General features: G+C 41.9%; 1 protein-coding gene across 5 annotated transcripts; it reads right to left on the bottom strand.

The window, feature by feature from the left end:
- Positions 1 to 7660: 7660 nt before the first annotated feature.
- On the bottom strand, positions 7661 to 19525 carry LOC139547190 (P2R1A-PPP2R2A-interacting phosphatase regulator 1-like). 5 transcript variants are annotated; one of them, XM_071356255.1, is made up of 10 exons: positions 19278 to 19435; positions 18675 to 18753; positions 18507 to 18560; positions 17684 to 17727; positions 17436 to 17490; positions 14896 to 14997; positions 14692 to 14777; positions 14485 to 14549; positions 9764 to 9875; positions 7661 to 9570 (listed from the first exon to the last, which is right to left on the bottom strand). In XM_071356255.1, exons 1-10 carry the CDS (start codon positions 19385 to 19387, stop codon positions 9426 to 9428), a joined length of 852 nt encoding a protein of 283 aa, XP_071212356.1. In that variant the 5' UTR covers positions 19388 to 19435; the 3' UTR covers positions 7661 to 9425. The 5 variants fall into 5 exon arrangements, with proteins under 5 accessions (XP_071212356.1, XP_071212355.1, XP_071212354.1 ...); XM_071356254.1 differs by having other exon boundaries at positions 8876 to 9570; positions 17412 to 17490; positions 19278 to 19525; XM_071356253.1 differs by lacking the exons at positions 7661 to 9570; positions 9764 to 9875 and adding an exon at positions 13535 to 13930 and having other exon boundaries at positions 17412 to 17490; positions 18675 to 18729.
- Positions 19526 to 22131: the final 2606 nt, after the last annotated feature.

Below are 22131 nucleotides of genomic sequence, written 5' to 3'. Positions count from 1 at the left end.
TAAGGTGTGTCTTAAGGTTCCGGCGCCTTCGTCCGCGGTGGCTTCCCCATCAAGATCAGATCTGGAGGTACCTACGTCTTCGTCCTCGGCTCTGTCCCCCTCTCCGATGGCTTCTACCTCGGGTTCAGATCCTCGGAGCTCCCAGCCTCACCAGACCGTGAGGCTGCCTGAGAGACCGGCCCATTCAACATCACCAGCTGTCATCATAGGCAGCTCTATGGTGAGAAACATCTCGGTCCCCAAGGTAAAAACCCTGTGCTACCCAGGAGCACGAGTACAGGACATAACAAAGCTGCATCCGACTGTTCTACCACAGATGCCGGGAGCTGACACTCCAAAAAATTGCCAATAATTTCAGATCCAGTACCATCGTTGGGCCACTGGTGTGAAAGATTCAGCAGACTGCTGGCATTACACATCTGGTTAAAAGACTACTGTAGCTCTGCTGGAGTCACTTTTATTGATAACTTTGACACCTTCTGGAAACAGAAGATACTCTAGAGCAGGGGTGTCAAACTCATTTCGCATCGTGGGCCACATACGGCCTAGGGAGATGTCAAGTGGGCCGGACCATTAAAATTATACCATACTCTGCTATAAATAACCAAAATATCATGTCTTTCCTTTGTTTTGGTGTAAAGAAGCACAAGAACATTAGGAAAATATTGAAATTTAATGAACTATCCTTTTACAAAACATTTCATGAAACACCTCATATTTCCTTAGACAAATGTGCAATTTACTTTTATCATTCACAAATATGCATTGCAACTGATCCCACTGATTGTACAAAGGCACAAAACTTTAATTGGTACTGAAAAATATAGTAATGCACTTTAAGATTAAATGAGACTTTTAAAGAAAGGAATTTTTAAACCACTTACACATACGCATATAAAATCTAAATGTAATCCCTGCGTACACCTTACAAACTAAGGAGAGTGATTTTAAATGTGTAATGAAGAAAGTGTTCGCTTGTCCTGTAAATCTGTAAACTTCATACATGAAACATACATACACATACAATACATACTGAAAATTTATGGAGTTGTATGAACAGTAGAATTCCATCACACAACTTTTGTTTTGAAGCTGCTGACTAACATTAAAGTGCACATTTTTTAAATCACCACAGTAAGGATTCATCTTCACAGAGCTGTATTCTTTCAATGCAAACAGTATCTAAGGCAGCATTTTAAAGGTACCGAAATACCGAAACTTGTTGCAAACACACCAAGCACGAAGGTTTTCCGTGCATCTCTGTAAATAAATAGGACGTGGTCCATTTTTCTTTGAAAATTCTACACTCCTTATCTACTTTTCTCCGTTTGGATAACGACATTTTGGCTAATGAGGGTGTAGCGGAGAGGTAGAGACCAAGGTATTAACAACGTCGTAACAAGCAGCAGATGGCGCATTGATACCGTCTGCTGTTTTCAGTCTGTCTCAGTGATGCGGCTTGTCTTCTACTCTGATGGAAAGAGTGCGCCCCTTAGCGGATAATCCATGAATTGCAGCGAATTAAAAATATTAATTCCATGTCTTTTATGCATTTTTTCCACTTTCAAATTATCCTGCGGGCCTGATCGAACCTCCTTGGGGGCCGGTTCCGGCCCGCGGGCCGTATGTTTGACACCCCTGCTCTAGAGGAATGACGGAGTCCATCCAAATCATCTTGGCTCCTGGACTCTGTCCACACATTTCAAGGCTGCGTTGAAACAATGACTGGTAAATGATCCAAGACCAGCTCAGTTAATCCCTACCATTGTGACAATGAGTCGTCATAATGCTGCATCAAATGTACAGGGGCATTGGCAAACACAATGTAAGTAATTTAATTTAAGTACCCCTAATTGCACCGAATACATCTATTGTGAGCAGTAATCATAAGCCTATAAACCAGAGTTACACTGTTAGCACTGAGGCGGTGTGCAATAGTAGGAGGACCACTTTATGCAGCTCACCCTGCACTATCAGCTCCAATGTAAATAGCATGAGTAAGTCTACCTCTGATAAGCTTCCCAAAAAAGCATTAAAAACAATCAAGCAACCCAGAAAAGTGCTAAAAATAGCCCATATTAACATATGTAGCCTAAGAAACAAGGTCCATGAACTCAATAACTTGCTTGTAAGAGATGACATTCATATTCTGACTCACCTTCTGATCTCTGAAACTCACTTAGATAATACCTTTGATGATACAGTGGTAGCAATACATGGTTATAACATCTACCGAAAAGACAGAAATGCCAACGGAGGCAGTGTTGCGGTCTATATTCAGAACCACATTCCTGTAAAGCTTAGAGACGATCTAATGTTAAATACTGTTGAAGTAATATGGCTACAGGTTTATCTGCCTCACCTAAAGCCCATTCTGGTGGGAAGCTGCTATAGACCACTAAGTGCTAACAGTCAGTATCTGGATAATATGAAATCATCAACATGTATTGATCACATCTTCACTAATGCTGCAGAAATGTGATTTAGAGCAGTATCCAAATCCATAGGATGTAGTGATCACAATATAATAGCCATATCTAGGAAAACCAAAGTTCCAAAGGCTGGGCCTAATATAGTGTATAAGAGGTCATACAAGAAGTTTTGTAGTGATTCATATGTTGATGATGTAAAGAATATTTTCTGGTCTGTGGTGTGTAATGAGGAGCAACCATTTATGAAACTACTTATTCCAGTTACTAATAAGCACGGACCCATCAAGAAAATGACTGTAAAAACTGTTAAATCCCCTTGGATTGACGAGGAATTTAAAAATTGTATGGTTGAGAGGGATGAGGCAAAAGGTATGGCAATTAAGTCGGGCAGCCCAACTGATTGGAAAACGTACTGCAAATTAAGAAATCAGGTGACTAAACTAAATAAAAATAAAAAGAAGAAACTACACTATGAAACAAAGATAAATTCTATAAAGAATGAGGGTAAAAAGCTTTGGGGCATCTTAAATGAAATTTTGGGGTAAAACGCCAACTCGGCTTCATTTATTGAATCAGATGGCTCATTCATCACAAAGCCCACTGATATTGCAAACTACTTTAATGACTTTTTCATTGGCAAGATAAGCAAATTTAGGGATGACATGCCAGCAACAAACGCTGACACTACACATCCAAGTATATCGGACCAAATTATGAAAGACAAGAATTGTACTTTGAATTCCGTAAAGTCAGTGTGGAAGAAGTGAAAAAATTATTGTTGTCTATCAACAATGACAAACCACTGGGGTCTGACAAAAGATGATTTTGCCACTCCTATTTGCCACATCTTCAATTTAAGCCTACGAGAGAGTGTGTGCCCTCAGGCCTGGAGGGTAGCTAAAGTCAATCTGCTAACCAAGAATAGTAAAGCCCTCTTTACTGGCTCAAATAGCCGACCAAACAGCCTGTTACCAACCCTTAGTAAACTTCTGGAAAGAAATTGTGTTTGACCAGATACAATGCTATTTTACAGTAAACAAATTGACAACAGAATTTCAGCATGCTTATAGGGAAGGACACTCAATAAGCACAGCACTTACACAAATGACTGATGATTGGCTGAGAGAAATTTATGATAAAATTATTGTGGAGGCTGTCTTGTTATACTTCAGTGCAGCTTTTGACATTATTGATAAAAGTTAGAATCGGGAATTCCCCAGGGTAGCTGTTTAGGCCCCTTGCTTTTCAAATTTTTTATTAACGACATGCCACTGACTTTGAGTAAAGCCAGAGTTTCTATGTAAGCGGATGACTCAATGCTATACACGTCTGCTACTACAGAAACTGAAATGACTGCAACACTCAACAAAGAGCTGCAGTTAGTTTCAGAGTGGCTGGCAAGGAATAAGTTAGCCCTAAATATTTCTAAAACTAAAAGCATTGTATTTGAAACAAAACACTCACTAAACCCTAAAACTCAACTAAATCTTGTAATAAATAATGTGGAAATTGAGCAAGTTGAGATGACTAATCGGCTTGGAGTAACACTAGATTGTAAACTGTCATGGTCAAAACATATTGATGCAGTAGTAGCTAAGATGGGGAGAAGTCTGTCTATAATAAAGCAATGCTCTGCCTTCATAACAACACTATCAACAAGGCAGGTCCTACAGGCTCTAGTTTTGTCGCACCTTGACTACTGTTCAGTCGTGTGGTCAGGTGCCACAAAAAAGGACTTAGGAAAATTGCAATTGGCTCAGAACAAGGCAGCACGGATGTACACAGAGAGCTACCATTAATAATATACAGTTGAAGTCGTAAGTTTGCATACACTTAGGTTGGAGTCATTAAAACTTGTTTTTCTACCACTCCACACATTTCTTGTTATCAAACTATAGTTTTGGCAAGTCGGTTAGGATATCTGATTTGTGCATGACACAAGTAATTTTTCCAACAACTGTTTACAGATAGATTACTTCACTTAATCACAATTCCAGTGGGTCAGAAGTTTACATACACTAAGTTGACTGTGCCTTTTAAACCGCTTGGAAAATTCCAGAAAATGATGTCATGGCTTTAGAAGCTTCTGATAGGCTAATTGACATCATTTGAGTAAATAGGAGGTGTACCTGTGAATGTATTTCAAGGCCTACCGTCAAACTCAGTGCCTCTTTGCTTGACATCAATGGAAAATCAAAAGAAATCAGCCAAGACCTCAGAAAAAAAATTGTAGACCTCCACAAGTCTGGTTCATCCTTGGGAGCAATTTCCAAACGCCTGAAGGCACCACGTTCATCTGTACAAACAACAGTACGCAAGTATAAACACCATGGGACGACGCAGCCGTCATACCACTCAGGAAGGAGAGGCGTTCTGTCTCCTAGAGATGAACGTACTTTGGTGTGAAACGTGCAAATCAATCCCAGAATAACAGCAAAGGACCTTGTGAAGATGCTTGAGGAAACAGGTACAAAAGTATCTATATCCACAGTAAAACGAGTCCTAATACGACATAATCTGAAAGGCCGCTCAGCAAGGAAGAAGACACTGCTCCAAAACCTCCATAAACAGCCAGACTACGGTTTGCAACTGCACATGGGGACGAAGATCGTACTTTTTGGAGAAATGTCCTCTGGTCTGATGAAACAAAAATAGAACTGTTTGGCAATAATGACCATCGTTATGTTTGGAGGAAAAGGGATGATGCTTGCAAGCCGAAGAACACCATCCCAACCGTGAAGCATGGGGGTGGCAGCATCATGTTGTGGGGGTTCTTTGCTGCAGGAGGGACTGGTGCACTTCACAAAATAGATGGCATCATGATGGAGGAACATTATGTGGATATATTGAAGCAACATCTCAATACATCAGTCAGGAAGTTAAAACTTGGTCGCAAATGGGTCTTCCAAATGGACAATGACCCCAAGCATACTTGGGGTCATCCAAAGTTGTGGCAAAATGGCTTACGGACAACAAAGTCAAGGTGGCCATCACAAAGCCCTGACCTCAATCCTATAGAAAATGTGTGGGCAGAACTGAAAAAGCATGTGCGAGCAAGGAGGCCTACAAACCCGACTCAGTTACACAAGCTTTGTCAGGAGGAATCGGCCAAAATTCACCCAACTTATTGTGGGTTAGCTTGTGGAAGGCTACCCGAAACATTTGATCCAAGTTAAACAATTTAAAGGCAATGCTAACAAATACTAATTGAGTGTATGTAAACTTCTGACCCACTGGGAATGTGATTAAAGAAATAAAAGGCTGAAATAAATCATTCTCTCTACTATTATTCTAACATTTCACATTCTTAAAATGTATGTAAACTTCCGACTTCAACTGTACATGTCAATCTCTCCTGGCTGAAAGTGGAGGAGAGATTGACTTCATCATTACTTTTATTTATGAGAGGTATTGACATGTTGAATGCACCGAGCTGTCTGTCTAAACTACTGGAACACAGCTCAGACACCCATGCATACCCCACAAGTTATGCCACAAGAGGTCTCTTCACAGTCCCCAAGTCCAGAACAGACTATGGGAGGCGAACAGTACTACATAGAGCCATGACTACATGGAACTCTATTCCACATCAAGTAACTGATGCAAGCGGTAAAATTAGATTTTAAAAAACGATAAAAAAAAAAACACCTTATGGAACAGCGGTGACTGTGAAGCAACACAAACATAGGCACAGAAACATGCATGGACACACACACATACGATAACATACGCACTATACACACACATAGATTTAGTACTGTAGACATGTGGTAGTGGTGGAGTAGAGGCCTGAGGGCCTGTGAATGTATTGTAATGTTTAAAAATTGTATAAACTGCCTTAATTTTGCTGGACCCCAGGAAGAGTAGCTGCTGCAGGGGTCCATAATAAATACAAAATACAAATACTTGAACTCTGTGAAGCATTTATTTGGGCTGCAATTTCTGAGGCTGGTAACTCTGATGAACTTATCCTCTGCTGCAGAGGTAACTCTGGGTTTCATCATTGCGCTTGATGGTTTTTGCGACTGCACTTAAAGAAACGTTCAAAGTTCTTGAAATGTTCCGGATTGACTGACCTTCATGTCTTAAAGTAATGATGGACTGTCGATTCTCTTTACTTATTTGACCGGTTCTTGTCATAATACGGACCTGGAATTGGGATTGACATCCAGGTTCTTCACTGGCCATGGCAGAACACACATTCCTGTTTTGCAGAAAATAACGCACAGAATGAGCAGTATGGCTGGTGGCATTGTCATGCTGGAGGGTCATGTCAGGATGAGCCTGCAGGAACGGTACCACATGAGGGAGGAGGATGTCTTCCCTGTAACGCACAGCATTGAGATTGCCTGCAATGACAACAAGCTCAGTCCGATGATGCTGTGACACACCGCCCCAGACCATGACGGACCCTCCACCTCCAAATCAATCCCGCTCCAGAGTACAGGCCTCGGTGTAACGCTCATTCCTTCGAAGATAAGCGTGAGTCCGACCATCACCCCTGGTGAGACAAAACCGCTACTCGTCAGTGAAGAGCACTTTTTGCCAGTCCTGTCTGGTCCAGCGACGGTGGATTTGTGCCCACAGGCGACATTTTTGCCGGTGATGTTTGGTGAGGACCTGCCTTACAACAGGCCTACAAGCCCTGTCCAGCCTCTCTCAGCCTATTGCGGAGTCTGAGCACTGATGGAGGGATTGTGCGTTCCTGGTGTAACTCAGGCAGTTGTTGTTGCCATCCTGTACCTGTCCCGCAGGTGTGATGTTCGGATGTACCGATCCTGTGCAGGTGTTGTACTTTCCGATTGTACTGTATAGTCAGTTGAGTTGGGCATCAAATGCATTATGACTAGATGGGCAGAAACAACTCCACTCTTCCAACCAATTGTCAATCCAATGCTTTATTAAGAGGGCCCAATTATATATTTAAAAAAAAAAAAAAAAACATGTAACAAGTCTATCAACAACAAAGCTGAACACCAGTCATTGAATGGAAATATTAGACAAACATATTTACCCTTTCCTGCTTAGATGTCTTTGATATGAAAGGATCACAGGGGAAATGTTTCAGTCCAGCGAGGGACACGAGCAAAGGGTTGGTGGTCTAACTAGTCTACCACCGTCCCATCACGTACATAAACACTTTGATTTACTCTGCCCATCTCATGCCGTAGACATATTGCAGACATTGAAAATTGAACAGGACAAAATAAAACATGGACAGAAATAAAATCACTGCAATCATATTGACAGCAGGGCAAGCAGACCTGAATGACCGGCTGCCATTTTTCTAAATAAACAAAGGGAAAAAACATTCTGTATTCAGAACTTCATCATTTCAGATTTTTTTTTAATCTATGACTTACTTCCATAAAAAGGATTTACAATCACTCTTGCTTGTATATGACAAAGTGGAGTTTCACACTCCCTTTGTACGATGGCATACCTTGTATGACAGGAAAAATAACTAAGAAATCAATTTAAGAGACCATTCGTACAGGTTGAACTGAAATGACTTTAGCCCAAATGTTTTACAAATGGTCTAAAAATGCATTTGTGAATCAGTGTACAACTGGATTTTCAGAGAAACTTAAGTTTGTCTTTACATTTCCCCTGTTCAATCTTTGGTATTGCTTACGAATGTTCATTGCGCATTTTATTCATAAACAACACATCCAGTGTAACATTATGCACTAAAACTATGACAAATGTTGACCACAGTATATGGACACAAGACATGTCCCTTTTTTTAAATATAATGGCATGATTTTGTTCCATGCACCAGTGTGCTTGTCCTAAACCATTCTATTGATTTCATTTCAGGGTAAAAAGGAGAACAGGTTGAGCTATTCTAATATTTAGTATCAACAAACGCAATTATGTAGGCAAAAAAAATAAATCTGTTCAATTTACATAAATGGCTCCAACAAACAAGAAAACAATTTATTTCATAAAAAGGTTCTGAAGTGAAAACTAATTTGGCTGCACGTCTATAGCAATGCCTTGGCAAAGACACAGGATTCAGAGATCGGAGTCTCTCGTGTTCCAATCCTGAGAGCCCCCTCTCGTGCCGTTCCCCTAGTACAATCTGCAAGGACAATGGGTGGACGTGACATTACCCAACTCATTGGCAACTATAGTCGCAGCATGCCAGTGAAGGACTAGATTAAGGGCTAACAAAAAGGTAGAGCATCAACCAGAATGACAGTTCCTTGATCCCCTACATCTAAGTACTACTGAGGATAACCATTTTCTTCTCTTACAGTACAAGGACGAGTAGAGAACGACCATATTCGCACCTCTGGAAGAGTTAAGGGAACAGAATTCCTAATCCGCTCCGTTTAGAGGGAATTGTCCGTTCACTGTTGAAGCTGTGCGGTTCATACGGGCACAGGGCCAATCACAAACCTATAATAATAATAATAAATTGACAATTATGTACATACTTACAAAATTATATAAAGCGGGAAAAACAAGTTTAATCCTTTCATTCATACAATGTCTGCAGACAATTTTGTGCACATTCACCAAAAGGCTTGGAGATTTTTTCAGAAAACAGACTTAATGGAGGTCTTTCTCCATATCCTGGCAGTAATTTTCCACCCAGTACTGTGGCTGGGAGCTGACATGGTGATGTGATGCAGGGTAAAAGACATGGTGGTTCCGACCACTGTGTTGCTAAGCAGCACCATGTAAAGGACCTATATCTAGCAGCTGGTGTACATAGCATCCACAATCACTCCCTACTCTTACTAGGGCCTACTACAGCATGGTGCGTCCATACAGCACACATCCAAGGCTTTGGTTTCCTTTCAATGCAAACACACACCTTCTCTCCTCCCCTAGCAAACAGCCTAGCGAAAGCAACCAGCAGGGGAAGGGAATCCCACATTAACTAAAGAAAAGTGAAAAGGGTGAGTCTGAAGGAAACTCATACAGCCAAGGTGGCTTTTGTGCCTCATCTTCACCCTCGTTTAGAGTCTCATGTTCCCTTGTTTATTTTGGGGAGTGGTCGTGGAGGGGGGTGAAGGGATAGTTGCTGGAGGAAGGACACTCTGAGACTCCCTCCATCTTGGCTGGCGAGCCAGTGGAAGAACCCACACTGCTGAGGCTGCCATCTAGCACGTCTGGCGGACAGAGACTGGCAAGTGGAGAAGATGCATTTCAGCACGCAAACTGTTAGATATTCAACGACAGTGGGTCACATTGTGATTCTGCTCATCATATGAAAGTGCAGGGTTTAGCCTAATGACAGAGGGGACTGAAAGTGTTAAAATTGTGAACCAAATGGCCTAAACATGCAGTGGCTTTTATGAAGTTTGAGGAACAATCACCAGGAGTTGAAGTCTGTCAGTTGGACTTGGGGAGCAGGCAAATCAGAGGACAGCATGGTGGTGGTTCCATGAAAGAGCCTCTTTGGCTGGCTCTCCACCTCCATCATCTCCCCTAGAGAAGGGGAGGCACAGACATTCTTCAAGAGAGAACGGACATAAAACACCTCACACAAAATGCCCTCTTTCACCAAAACAGGAGTTCAAAGGGGCAAGTGAAGTGGCTCTAGTATAATGTGTGTGTGTACAAAAACAAAAATGCAAAACAACTTCAAAGACTTTACTGAATTACAGTTAAGGAAATCAGTCAATTGAAATAAATAAAGTCCCTAATCTATGGATTTCACCTGACTGGGCAGGGGTGCAGCCATAGGTGGACCTTGTAGGGCATAGGTCACCCACTTGGCAGCCAGACCCAGCCAATCAGAATGAGTATTTCCCCACAAAGGGGCTTTATTGGAGCCAGAAATACTCCTCAGAATCCCCATTCACTCAATTATCTGGCAACAACTCTAGTGGACATACCTACAGTCAGGATGCCAATTGCATGCTCCCTCAACTTGAGACATTTGTGGCATTGTGTTGTGACAACTGCACATTTTAAAGTGGTATTTTTATTGTCCCCAGCACAAGATGCAACTGTGTAATGATCATGCTGTTTAATCAGCTTCTTGAGAGCCATACCGGTGAGGTCTTGGCAAAGGAGAAATGGTAATTAACAGGGATGTAAACACATTTGTGAGAGGTAAGCTGTTTGTGCGTATGGAACATTTATGGGAACATTTATTTCAGCTCATGAAACCAACAATTTCCCTGTTGCGTTCATATTTTTGCTCAAACCAGTCAAACGCTTGGACACCTACTCATTCAAGTAGCCACCCTTTGCCTTGATGAAACATTGCACACTCTTGGCATTCTCTCAACCAGCTTCATGTAGTAGTCACCTGGAATGCATTTCAATTAACAGGTGTGCATTGTTAAGTTAATTTGTGGAATTTCTTTCCTTCGTAATGCGTTTGAGCCAATTAGTTGTGTTGTGACATGGTAGGGGTGGTATACAGAAGATGGTATGTTACCAATTAGGTCTAAGTCCATATTAAATGGCAAGAACTGGTCAAATAAGCATAGAGAAATGACAGTCCATCATTGCATTAAGACTTGAAGGTCAGTCAATCCGGAACATTTCAAGAACTTTAAGTTTCTTCAAGTGCAGTCGCAAAAACCATCAAGCGCTATGATGAAACTGGCTCATGAGGACCACCACAGGAATGGAAGACCCAGAGTTACCTCTGCTGCAGAGGGTAAGTTCATTAGAGTTACCAGCCTCAGAAATTGCAGCCCAAATAAATGCTTCAGAGTTCAAGTAACAGACACATCTCAACATCAACTGTTCAGAGGAGACAGTGTGAATCAGGCCTTCATGGTCAAATTGCTGCAAAGAAACCACTACTAAAAGACACCAATAAGAGAATTGCTTGGGCCAAGAAACACAAGCAATGGACATTAGACCGGTGGAAATCTGTCCTTTGGTCTGATGAGTCCAAATTTGAGATTTTTGGTTCCAACCGCCGTGTCTTTGTGGGACGCAGAGTAGATGAACGGATGATCTCTGTGTGTGTGGTTCCCACCGGGAAGCATGGAGGAGGTGGTGTGATGGTGCTTTGCTGGTTACACTGTCAGTGATTTATTTTGAATTCAAGGCACACTTAACCAGCATGGCGACCACAGCATCCTGCAGAGATACACCATCCCATCTGGTTTGCGCTTAGTGGGACAATCATTTGTTTTTCAGGATAATGTCAACACACCTCCAGGCTGTGTAAGGGCTATTTGACAAAGGAAAGTGATGGAGTGCTGCATCAGATGACCTGCCCTACACAATCACCAGACCTCAACCCAATTTTTCATTGAACTAGTAGGCAAGTCAGTTAAGAACAAATTCTTATTTACAATGACGGCCTACCAAAAGGGAAAAGGCCTCCTACATGGACGGGGGCCTGGGATAAAAAATAAATACAATATAAATATAGGACAAAACACACCACGACGAGAGACAACACTACATAAAGAGAGACCCAAGACAACTACAATTGAAATGGTTTGGAATGAGTTGGACCGCAGAGTGAAGGAAAAGCAGCCAACAAGTGCTCAGCATGTGGGAACTCCTTCAAGAGTGTTGGAAAAAGATTCCAGGTGAAGCTGGTTAAGAGAATGCCAAGAGTGTGCAAAGCTGTCATCAAGGCAAAGGGTAGCTACTTTGAAGAATCTTTAAAATCAAAATATATTTTGTATTTGATTAACACTTTTTGGGTTACTACAGGATTCCATGTGTTACTTCATAGTTTTGATGTCTTAACTATTATTCTACAATGTAGAAAGTAGTAAAAATTAAGAAAAACCCTTGAATGAGTAGGTGTCCAAACCTGACTTGTACATACAGTGTACAAAACATTATGAACACCTGCTCTTTCCATGACAGACTGACCAGGTAAATCCTGGTGAAAGCCATGATCCCTTATTGAGGTCACCTGTTAAATCCACTTCAAATCAGTGTAGATGAAGGTGAGGAAACAGGTTAAAGAAGGATTGTTAAGCCTCAAGATAATTGAGACATGAACTGTGTATGTGTGCCATTCAGAGGGTGAAAGGGCAAGACAAAAGGTAAGTGCCTTTAAACAGGGTATAGTAGGTGCCAGGCACACCAGTTTGGGTGAAGAACTGCAACAGTGCTGGGTTTTCATACTCAACAGTTTTTTTCCTCCCCAATTTTGTGGTATTCAATTGGTAGTTAGTCTTGTCCCATCGCTGCAACCCCCATACGGACTCAAGAGACGTGAAGGTTGAGAGTCGTGCATCCTCCAAAACCGAGCCAAATCGCACTGCTTCTTGACAATGCCCGCTTAACCTGGAAGCCAGCCACACCAATGTGTCGGAGGAAACGCGGTGCACCTGGCAACCGTGTCGGCGTGCATTGCGCCAGGCCCGCCAGAGAAGTTGCTAGTGCGAGATAGGACAAGAATATCCCTGCCCGCCAAACCCTCCCCTAACCCGGACGACACTGGGCCAATTGTGCGCCGCCCCATGTGTCTCCCAGTCGCGGCCGGCTGCGACAGAGCCTGGACTCGAACCAGGATCTCTAGTGGCACAGCGACCACTGCGCCACTCGGGTGGCAAAATAGAGCATGTTATGTTGTGGTAACGTATTCAGCTCATACTTGCCTCAAATAATCTTACTTAGTGTGGTTCTATCTCTAGAGTGAGCAAAGCTTAGTCCCAATGTCGTAAAATCTTTCTCCATGTCTAACTTCGTCCTTCCAATTCCCCAAAAATTACTACAAGTATTACAAAGATAATTCTACCCCTCAGATTGGCTTTTAGAGTGTCCCAACAATCACCAGTTTGTTTGTACACTCATATACACACACCCAACAAAAACATATATGCAACATGTAAAGTGTTGGTTTCATGAGCTGAAATAAAAGATCACAGAAATGTTCCATAAGCACAAGTTATTTTTCACTCTAATTTTGTGTTGGCGAGCATTTCTCCTTCGCCAAGTTAATCCATACACCTGACAGGTGTGGCATATCAATCTGATTAAACTGCACGATCATTACACAGGTGCACCTTGTGCTTGGGACAATAAAAGGCCACTAAAATGTTAAGTTGTCACAACACACAGATGTCTCAAATTGACGGTGCGTGCAATTGGCATGCTGACTGCAGGAATGTCCACCAGAGGCGTTGACAGATAATTTAATGTTAAATTATCTACTGTAAGCAACCGCCAACGTCTTTTTAGACAACTTGGCAGTACGTTCAGCCGGCCTCACAACTGCAGAGCACGTGTAACCATGCCAACCCAGGACCTCCACATCCAGCTTGTTCACCTGCGGGATTGTCTAAAACCAGCCACCCGGACAGCTGATGAAACTGAGGAGTATTTATGTCTGTAATAAAGCCCTTTTGTGGGGAAAAACTCATTCTGACTGGCTGAAACAATGAACAATTTTACTGCGTTACAGGAATCGGTCAATTTAAATTGGCCGATCCCGCAGGTGAACAAGCCGGATACGGAGCTCCTGGGTTGGCATGTACTTGTCCTCTTGCTCATTTGTGCACCGGTGCCTCCCACGGTTTCTATTCTGGTTAGAGCCAGTTTGCGCTGTTCTGTGAAGGGAGTAGTACACAGTGTTGAACGAGATCTTCAGTTTCTTGGCAATTTCGCACATGGAATAGCCTTTGTTTCTCAGAACAAGAATAGACTGACGAGTTTCAGAAGGTCTTTGTTTAAGGCCATTTTGAGCCTGTAATTGAACCCACAAATGCTCATGCTCCAGATACTCAACTAGTCTAAAGAAGGACAGTTTTACTGCTTCTTTAAAATCAGAACAGTTTAACTGTGCTAACATAATTGCAAAAGGGTTTTCTAATGATCAATTAGCCTTTTCAAATGATAAACTTGGATTAGCTAACACAACGTGCCATTGGAACACAGGAGTGATGGTTGCTGATAATGGGCCTCTAGATATTCCATAAAATCAGCCATTTCCAGCTACAACAGGCATTTACAACACGAACAATGTCTACACTGTATTTCTGATCAATTTGATGTTATTTTAACCGTAAAAAAAGTGCTTTTCTTTCAAAAACAAGGACATGTCTAAGTGACCCCAAACTTTTGAACGGTAGTGTATATCTATTAAAAAAAAATACAGACCCACCTTTACGTTTGATGGGCCCCAGGATGCTGGGCCTGATGCAGTTAATGGGGCTTTGGCTCCGCCGGCTAGAGACAAGAGAAGACCGACAACGAAGCAACATTTATAGCAGTTACTAAATAAACATTCTGATCATCAGTTGTAGGCAAAAGTAGTGTAGAACTATGAATGGGAGTTGTCAGTGATCAGAGCTACCCTTAGAGCACTCACCTGAAGCGCCGCGTTGGGCTAGGTATAGGGCTGGGGGATAGGCCATTGCTGCTCACCAGAATTTGCAATGAAGGGGAGAAGCACTGCTGCTCATTGGAGGAATGAAATACATAATTATGAGCCAGGACTCGCTGCCAGAGAAACATTTGTGGTCCTAACTGCCAGGCATCCGTACAAATTGCAGTGGCTGCACAATGCACATACCTTCTTCCCTATCCCTCTTGTAGGGGATGGTGCTGGGGACACAGGCACAAAGTCGATGCGCTTTGGGGACGACGATGCAGATTTCTCAAAGTCATTGTCACTCTGTGGGTATTAGCACAAGCAAAACTGTAATCAGCAATAATCAAACTGTAATGTACCACCATCCATTCAACTGTAAGGTGGTGGTGGTGAGCATACAAATCATACCAATGAGGTGGTTGTTGCTAATATACTACTGAATGATTGTTATTTTAATATATAGTTGATTTATTCAGGCGAGACAAAATATATAAGACACATAGACATATACAGCCTAACATAAACCATACTTTCGTCTCCATTCCCACCCACCCCATCCCCTCCAGAGGTAGGCAGGCCTACAGCTTAGTCTAACGACCAAAGACCAATTTCATAATGTGGCATGTATTTCTATGTCATGAATTATATCCTCAGATCATTGTGTATCTAAGAACATGGATAACTAGTTAGTAGCCCCACCTGCTGACCACTGCAGCAATGGACCCCATACCCAGTCAGAGCCCTTAAGGGATACTTCATGATTATGGCAATGAGACCCTTTATCTACTTACCAAGAGTCAGATGAACTCAAGATATAATTTGTGTGTCTGTGTCCCATATGAAGGAAGTTAAGAGGTAGTTTCACAAAAAAATGCTAACTACTGTTAGCGCAATGACTGAAAGTTTATGTGTATCTGGTAGCATTGTTGCGTCTAAATTTTTATACAATATACATTTGTCAGAGCCTCCCGGGACAAGGAAATTGTTGGATTCTCCTGTGCTCCTGTAATCTTAGGGGTTTTCAAACGTTCCTTGCCCAGGGATGCCCGCAAAGGCAAACTAGCGACCCCCCATCATATGTTAGCAAAAATGTTTTATCTAAGTATTCAACATTTTAAAATGAATAGATTTGGTAGACAGTTTCATTGTTTTGACTTCCTCTTGCCATTGAACTGTGGGGAAGTGTGACATTTTGTTAACAAATAAAATATAAATACTAATTTCCTCCATATCAAAGGGATAGTTTGAGATTTTTGCAATGAAGCCATTTATGCTAACTGTTCCTGTAAACGTCAAGTCATTGCGCTAATGCTAGTTAGCATTGGCTCGTGAAACTACCTCCAACTTCCTTCATCTGGGATGCAGAGACATAAAAACGGTATCCACAATGGTATTCTGTGCAGCTAGCAATATAAAATTCTTCCCATAAAATCCCCCCAAAACATTAAAAAATTATAAAACTGACACCCTGCCGTACTTTGGGGCCACGGACTGCAGTTTGAAACCTCTGGTATAAGGTTGTCTAAGGTGAAAGCTATGATCCTTTATTGATGTCACATGTTAAATCCACTTCAATCACTGTAGATAGAGGAGACAGGTTAAAGGAGAATTTTCAAGCCTTCGAGACAATTAAGACATGGATTGTGTATGTGTGCCATTCAGAGGGGGAAAGGGCAAGATCAAATATTTTAAGTGCCTTTGAAGTGCAACACTGCTGGGTTTTTCACGCTCATCAGGGTCCCGTGTGTAACAAGAATGGTCCACCACCCAAAGGACATCCAGCCAACTTGACAACAGTGGGAAGCATTGGCGTCAACATTGGCCAGCATCCCTGTGGAAAACTTTCAACGCCTTTTAGAGTCCATGCCCTGACGAATTGAGGCTGTTCTGAGGGCAAAAGGGGGGCAACTCAATATTAGGACGGTGCTTACTAAAGTTTTTCTCCCGATTCAGTTCGAAATAGAGCATCTTCTTTTGTGGTGAAACTTATTCAGCTCATACTGTACTTGCCTCTAATAATCTTACTTAGTGTGGTCCTATCTCTAGAGTGAGCAAAGCTTAGTTCCAATGTCTTAAGATCCTTCACCAGGTTAAAAAATAAATAATCACCAATTATCAGTTCTGGCATAAGTGCCATAACATGCAAAATAAAAATATTTACAAATCATTCAGCATTAATTCATTGGCACAGATTTGGAGCAAAGGGCTGGATCTGTCAACATCTTTGTCTGAAATCTGATTAAAGTCACCACATCCCAGTAGGGTTTGTACTATTGCATGAAAGAACTCAGGGGAGTCTGCATTTGGAGCATAAATATTGCACAATGTAACCGACACACAAACTGTCCCCTCACCACATTATATCTGTCCCCCTGATTCTGTTCTTGAGACAGAGTTAGCAGGGCCACCAATGGCAGTTACTCCGGCATGGGCCACACTCCCTACAACAGAGGCTTTCACTGGCCGAGGGACACAAAATGCAATGTGGAGGCAGACCATCATACCAAATATACAAACTGAAAGGCTCTACCCCAAATAGCACCCTTTCTTTCTTTAGTGCACTACCTTAGTTTTGGGATGTTGGCTTAGTAATCTAACATACTAATGCACTGCCCAATTGCATGAACGCTGAAGTGGTGAGAGCCTCCAAAATAGTGGAGTGCGTAAGCCTAATATATTTTTTTGGGGGGGGTATTCATATTCATAATTATTGTTACCATGGGAGCATCATCATTTCTCACCAGACTCAGACTCTCCTCCCAGGACTGATTCATCTGCATGGCTGCTTGAACCTCCCTGTGATGAAAACACAGACATCTATGAATATGCTTTTTCCCTCAAAGGGTTGATCCAATGATACGCAACCGAGGTTATTGACATAGTATACAATCACACGACGAGTGAGCGGTTAATAAATTAAATGTTTTCAAGGCCAATAAACTGAATTTCATCATGCACCAACTTGTCCCAATCCATGTGCGTCTCTTACCGTTCATGGGCTGTCTCTCTGTTCATCACATCCACACCCTCCTCCTGTAGTACCACAAACAAGTAGCATAGACAATAACTAATAACAAGATAACTCATGTAAAACATACTGAGTCCGTAGAAACGTATATATGTTTAGAACTTTTGTGAAAGAGCAGTTTGAAAGATATGGCAAATAGAAATCAAACCGGGTGGACACCAGAAAGAGATGGGTGAGGTTGAGGGTCGACAGGAGTAAAAACAAATAAAATAGAACTATTGTAAAATAGACTGTCCATAAAATGTATATAGTATGAATAAGCTGGAAATAAAGGCCTAAGCGTTATTGTTCACTAGTTTACTCCAGTTGGGGGAGGGGTGGTAGGGTTGGAGGGTAATAAAGGAAAATATATATTTTTAAAGAGAGATAGATATGCATGTTCATCACATGTATATATACATTTTTTTTGCAAATATAATGGGGTATTGGAAGTGACGCAGACAATGACATTGACGGAAGCAACAACCCATCTGCAATATTAAAGCTGATCTACCCCCCCCCCCACCACAATAAACAAGAAGCATAGACATTCAGTTGGTCAGTGCTATTACAGTATCTCGCCTATGGATCAAACGGGCTGACAATCAAGAGTGAAAGTTGTTGGAGAGTACTACCAATAGGTCTGCTCTGGGAAACCGTGAGCTCTGTGTACTATATCAGAAATAGGGTGAGGCAGTCTATGGCTCTAGCACGGTTGTCAGTCACGGATGAAGGCCTGAAATACAAAGCAGCTAAAATCATAGCTTGGTTCCATGACAAGTGTGTGCACTGCAGTCATACTTACCCGTTTGATCTGATGAAGCCTTGTGCTGGGGACGCGAATGGGCGATGAAGGGACCTGCATGTGTGTGTGAAGGGGAGCAAGATTAATTAAATGAATCCCCCTGTCTATAAGATATTACTTAGTAGGAGTATTATGCATATTATTTTGATTACACTCCAATTTCCATACCATATTAGGGCGGTTGACAACAGTGGTGCTGTTTCTCCTGCTGCGTAGAATCTCTCTGTGGAAAACCTGGGAATTATCACTAAAAATGGACAGAAAGATTAACACCACTTTGATGTCTCAAATGGCACCCTATTCCCAATATAGTACACTTATTTTCACCAGGTCCCAAAATAGCCCACTATGTAGGCAATAGGGTGCGATAGGGCTCTGGTCAAAAGTAGAGCACGGTATAGGGAATAGGATGACATTTGGAACACATTCTTCGACTACTATGCTCAATGTCAGCATTATACTACCGACAGCCTGATCTTGAGAAACTGGTGGCCTTGTTAACTCCGCTGGTCTGCTGTGGCATTACTGAATTGTCCACACTCCTCATATCAGAGAAGGTGTGTGTAATTATTATAGACCCCCTCATTAGCTACTGCAGAGGTCCAGCAAAATGAAGGCACTTCAAAAAAAAAATAACTTTACGTTTCACAGCACATTAAAAGCCATGCAGTTTGACTAGATCAACATCTCAAGTCAGAAATAATGTGAGGAGCAGTGACCAAATTGACATTTAAAGTGATACAAGTGAGGTGAAAGACATTTTCTGAAAACCTTAAGCCATTAATCATTGGGGCGCTGTTGGATCGTCTCAGGTGTCCGTCGCTCTGAACTAGTGTTGATGGGATTACGAGATCCAATTCCATATTCTCTTGTTTGCTCATCCTGGTGTCCTTTCGTTTAGCTGGCTCGAGATGTCTTCAGAAACGCCTGCAACGTTCCAGACCACCAGTATGTGAACCTACATGGTGATGCAAAGCAACGTTCTACGTAGGTAACGTTTGCTACTCCAATGCTGATTGATGGATCTGAAAAATATCAACATGTATAAAGTAAGTTTATATTGGCTCAAGTTCCAGCAAGTGACGCTCTTGAAGATTCTTTCTTGGTTCTTGGGCTGAACCGAAGTCATTTTTCCTAATGGGCTAGCAAATCACAGCTCACTCAAAGCCCTGGCCTGTGCTAGTTAGCCTAGCCACACAGGCACAATGCCTAGTCGCTAGCTAGCTAGCTACTTGCTAATGAAACTAGCTAGCAAGCGAGCTAACGTTAATGGTCTCGAGCAAGAAAGTGATGCGTAGTCAACTGTTTAGAAAGACCAGTTAGCCAAATTAAAACACTTCGACAATTGACGTCGTATTAGCTTGTAGTATAGCACAATATTATTAGTTCGCTACTAACTATTACGTGAGTTAGCTCGAATATTATGATTTCAAGCCAGCTGGCTAACACAGGCTAGCTAACGCCGTTATATCAAATGGTTATTGATGAAGGTGCTATGCTAGCTTGAAAGTTTCATTACCATGTTCAGACGATCATCAACCTACATAACTTGTACAGTTCTCCCTCAGCCATATATCGAGCATTTCCCTTCTTTACAATACGTTAACTCTGAGTAAAATGAAATCGTTTAGGTCGCTGAACTCAATGATCAATTGTGTTTATTAATCTGCTACTGGAGCCGCCGAGAAATCTCCAATACCAAACTTCCCGCCCCTTTTGATGCTTGCAGGGTGACGGACAGCAGACGGATCCAATTAAATTGCCTCAATTTGCCGGTGTGCCCGTTTGAAAAGCAGACAAGTGACCAATGGCTGCAGCGGTTGTGAGCTACTTCCTGGTGACGTCATACAGTCAAAATGTCGGTTAACTGATGCTGCTGCTAGGTAAAAGAGCTGAAGGAGGTCTGGAGGTGTTTAATAAAAACAGGTACGGGGAGATAAGACAACCTTGCCTAATTCCTCTCTTTAACTCAAATCTAGGTGAGGTGCCATATTTCAATTTGATAGAGCTGTTACCATTTGCATAGAGAGTCTTAACAGCCTTACAGAAAAAATCCCCAAAGCCAAGTCTCTCAAGGGAGTGGAAGAGAAACTGATGCTCTACTGTGTCAAATGCTTTATAAAAATCTAAAAATAATATGAAGCTATCCTCAGTTAAAAACATTGTTTTTAATACTCTCTAAAAAGACTTCAAATAGGAAGGGAGCTACTTGTTCAGAAAATAATTTGTAAAATTCTGATGTAATTCCATCAACACCTGGTGATTTATTGTTCTTTAGATGTTTGATAGACTCTATAATCTCTTCAACGTTGATGGGTTCATCACACTGTTTAGATTCTATATCACTGATAGAGTGAACATTATTCGGGCCTCTGGCAGTCTCTATGGGGGTGCCACAGGGTTCAATTCTTGGACCGACTCTCTTCTCTGTTTACATCAATGATGTCGCTCTTGCTGCTGGTGATTCTCTGATCCACCTCTACGCAGACGACACTATTCTGTATACTTCTGGCCCTTCTTTTGACACTGTGTTAACAACCCTCCAGGCGAGCTTCAATGCCATACAACTCTCCTTCCGTGGCCTCCAACTGCTCTTAAATACAAGTAAAACCAAATGCATGCTCTTCAACCGATCGCTGCCTGCTCCTGCCCGCCTGTCCAACATCACTACTTTGGACGGCTCTGACTTAGAATATGTGGACACCTACAAATACCTAGGTGTCTGGTTAGACTGTAAACTCTCCTTCCAGACTCACATCAAACATCTCCAATCCAAAGTCAAATCTAGAATTGGCTTCCTATTCCGCAACAAAGCATCCTTTACTCATGCTGCCAAACATACCCTTGTAAAACTGACCATCCTACCAATCCTCGACTTCGGTGATGTCATTTACAAAATAGCCTCCAAAACCCTACTCAATAAATTGGATGCAGTCTATCACAGTGCCATCCGTTTTGTCACCAAAGCCCCATATACTACCCACCACTGCGACCTGTACACTCTCGTTGGCTGGCCCTCGCTTCATACTCGTCGCCAAACCCACTGGTTCCAGGTCATCTACAAGACCCTGCTAGGTAAAGTCCCCCCTTATCTCAGCTCGCTGGTCACCATAGCAGCACCTACCTGTAGCACGCGCTCCAGCAGGTATATCTCTCTAGTCACCCCCAAAACCAATTCTTCCTTTGGACGCCTCTCCTTCCAGTTCTCTGCTGCCAATGACTGGAACGAACTACAAAAATCTCTGAAACTGGAAACACCTATCTCCCTCACTAGCTTTAAGCACCAGCTGTCAGAGCAGCTCATAGATTACTGCACCTGTATATAACCCATCTACAATTTAGCCCAAACAACTACCTCTTTACCTACTGTATTTATTTATTAATTTATTTTGCTCCTTTGCACCCCTTTATTTCTGTCTCTACTTTGCACTTTCTTCCACTGCAAACCAACCATTCCATTGTTTTTTTAGTTTTTATTTTACGTGCTGTGTTGTACTCACTTCGCCTCCATGGCCTTTTATATTTTTATTTATTTATACATATATTTGTTTGCCTTCACCTCCCTTATCTCACCTCACTTGCTCACATTGTATATAGACTTATTTATTTTTTTATTTATATTTTT

The sequence above is a fragment of the Salvelinus alpinus genome, chromosome 20 (assembly GCF_045679555.1).
Source record: "Salvelinus alpinus chromosome 20, SLU_Salpinus.1, whole genome shotgun sequence".
NCBI classification, from domain to species: domain Eukaryota; kingdom Metazoa; phylum Chordata; class Actinopteri; order Salmoniformes; family Salmonidae; genus Salvelinus; species Salvelinus alpinus.
Note: the sequence above shows the minus strand (reverse complement) of the source record. Positions and strands in the feature narration are given on the sequence as shown.

Excerpts from the sequence above, each read along its gene's own strand:
- LOC139547190 (XM_071356251.1), bottom strand. The coding sequence starts at position 19,387 with ATGAGCAAACAAGAGAATATGGAATTGGATCTCGTAATCCCATCAACA. Across the intron at positions 17,491-17,683 it reads AGAGAGACAGCCCATGAACG|GGAGGTTCAAGCAGCCATGC; the intron begins GTAAGAGACGCA and ends TTTTCATCACAG. Across the intron at positions 14,998-17,411 it reads GAAATGATGATGCTCCCATG|AGTGACAATGACTTTGAGAA; the intron begins GTAACAATAATT and ends TAATACCCACAG.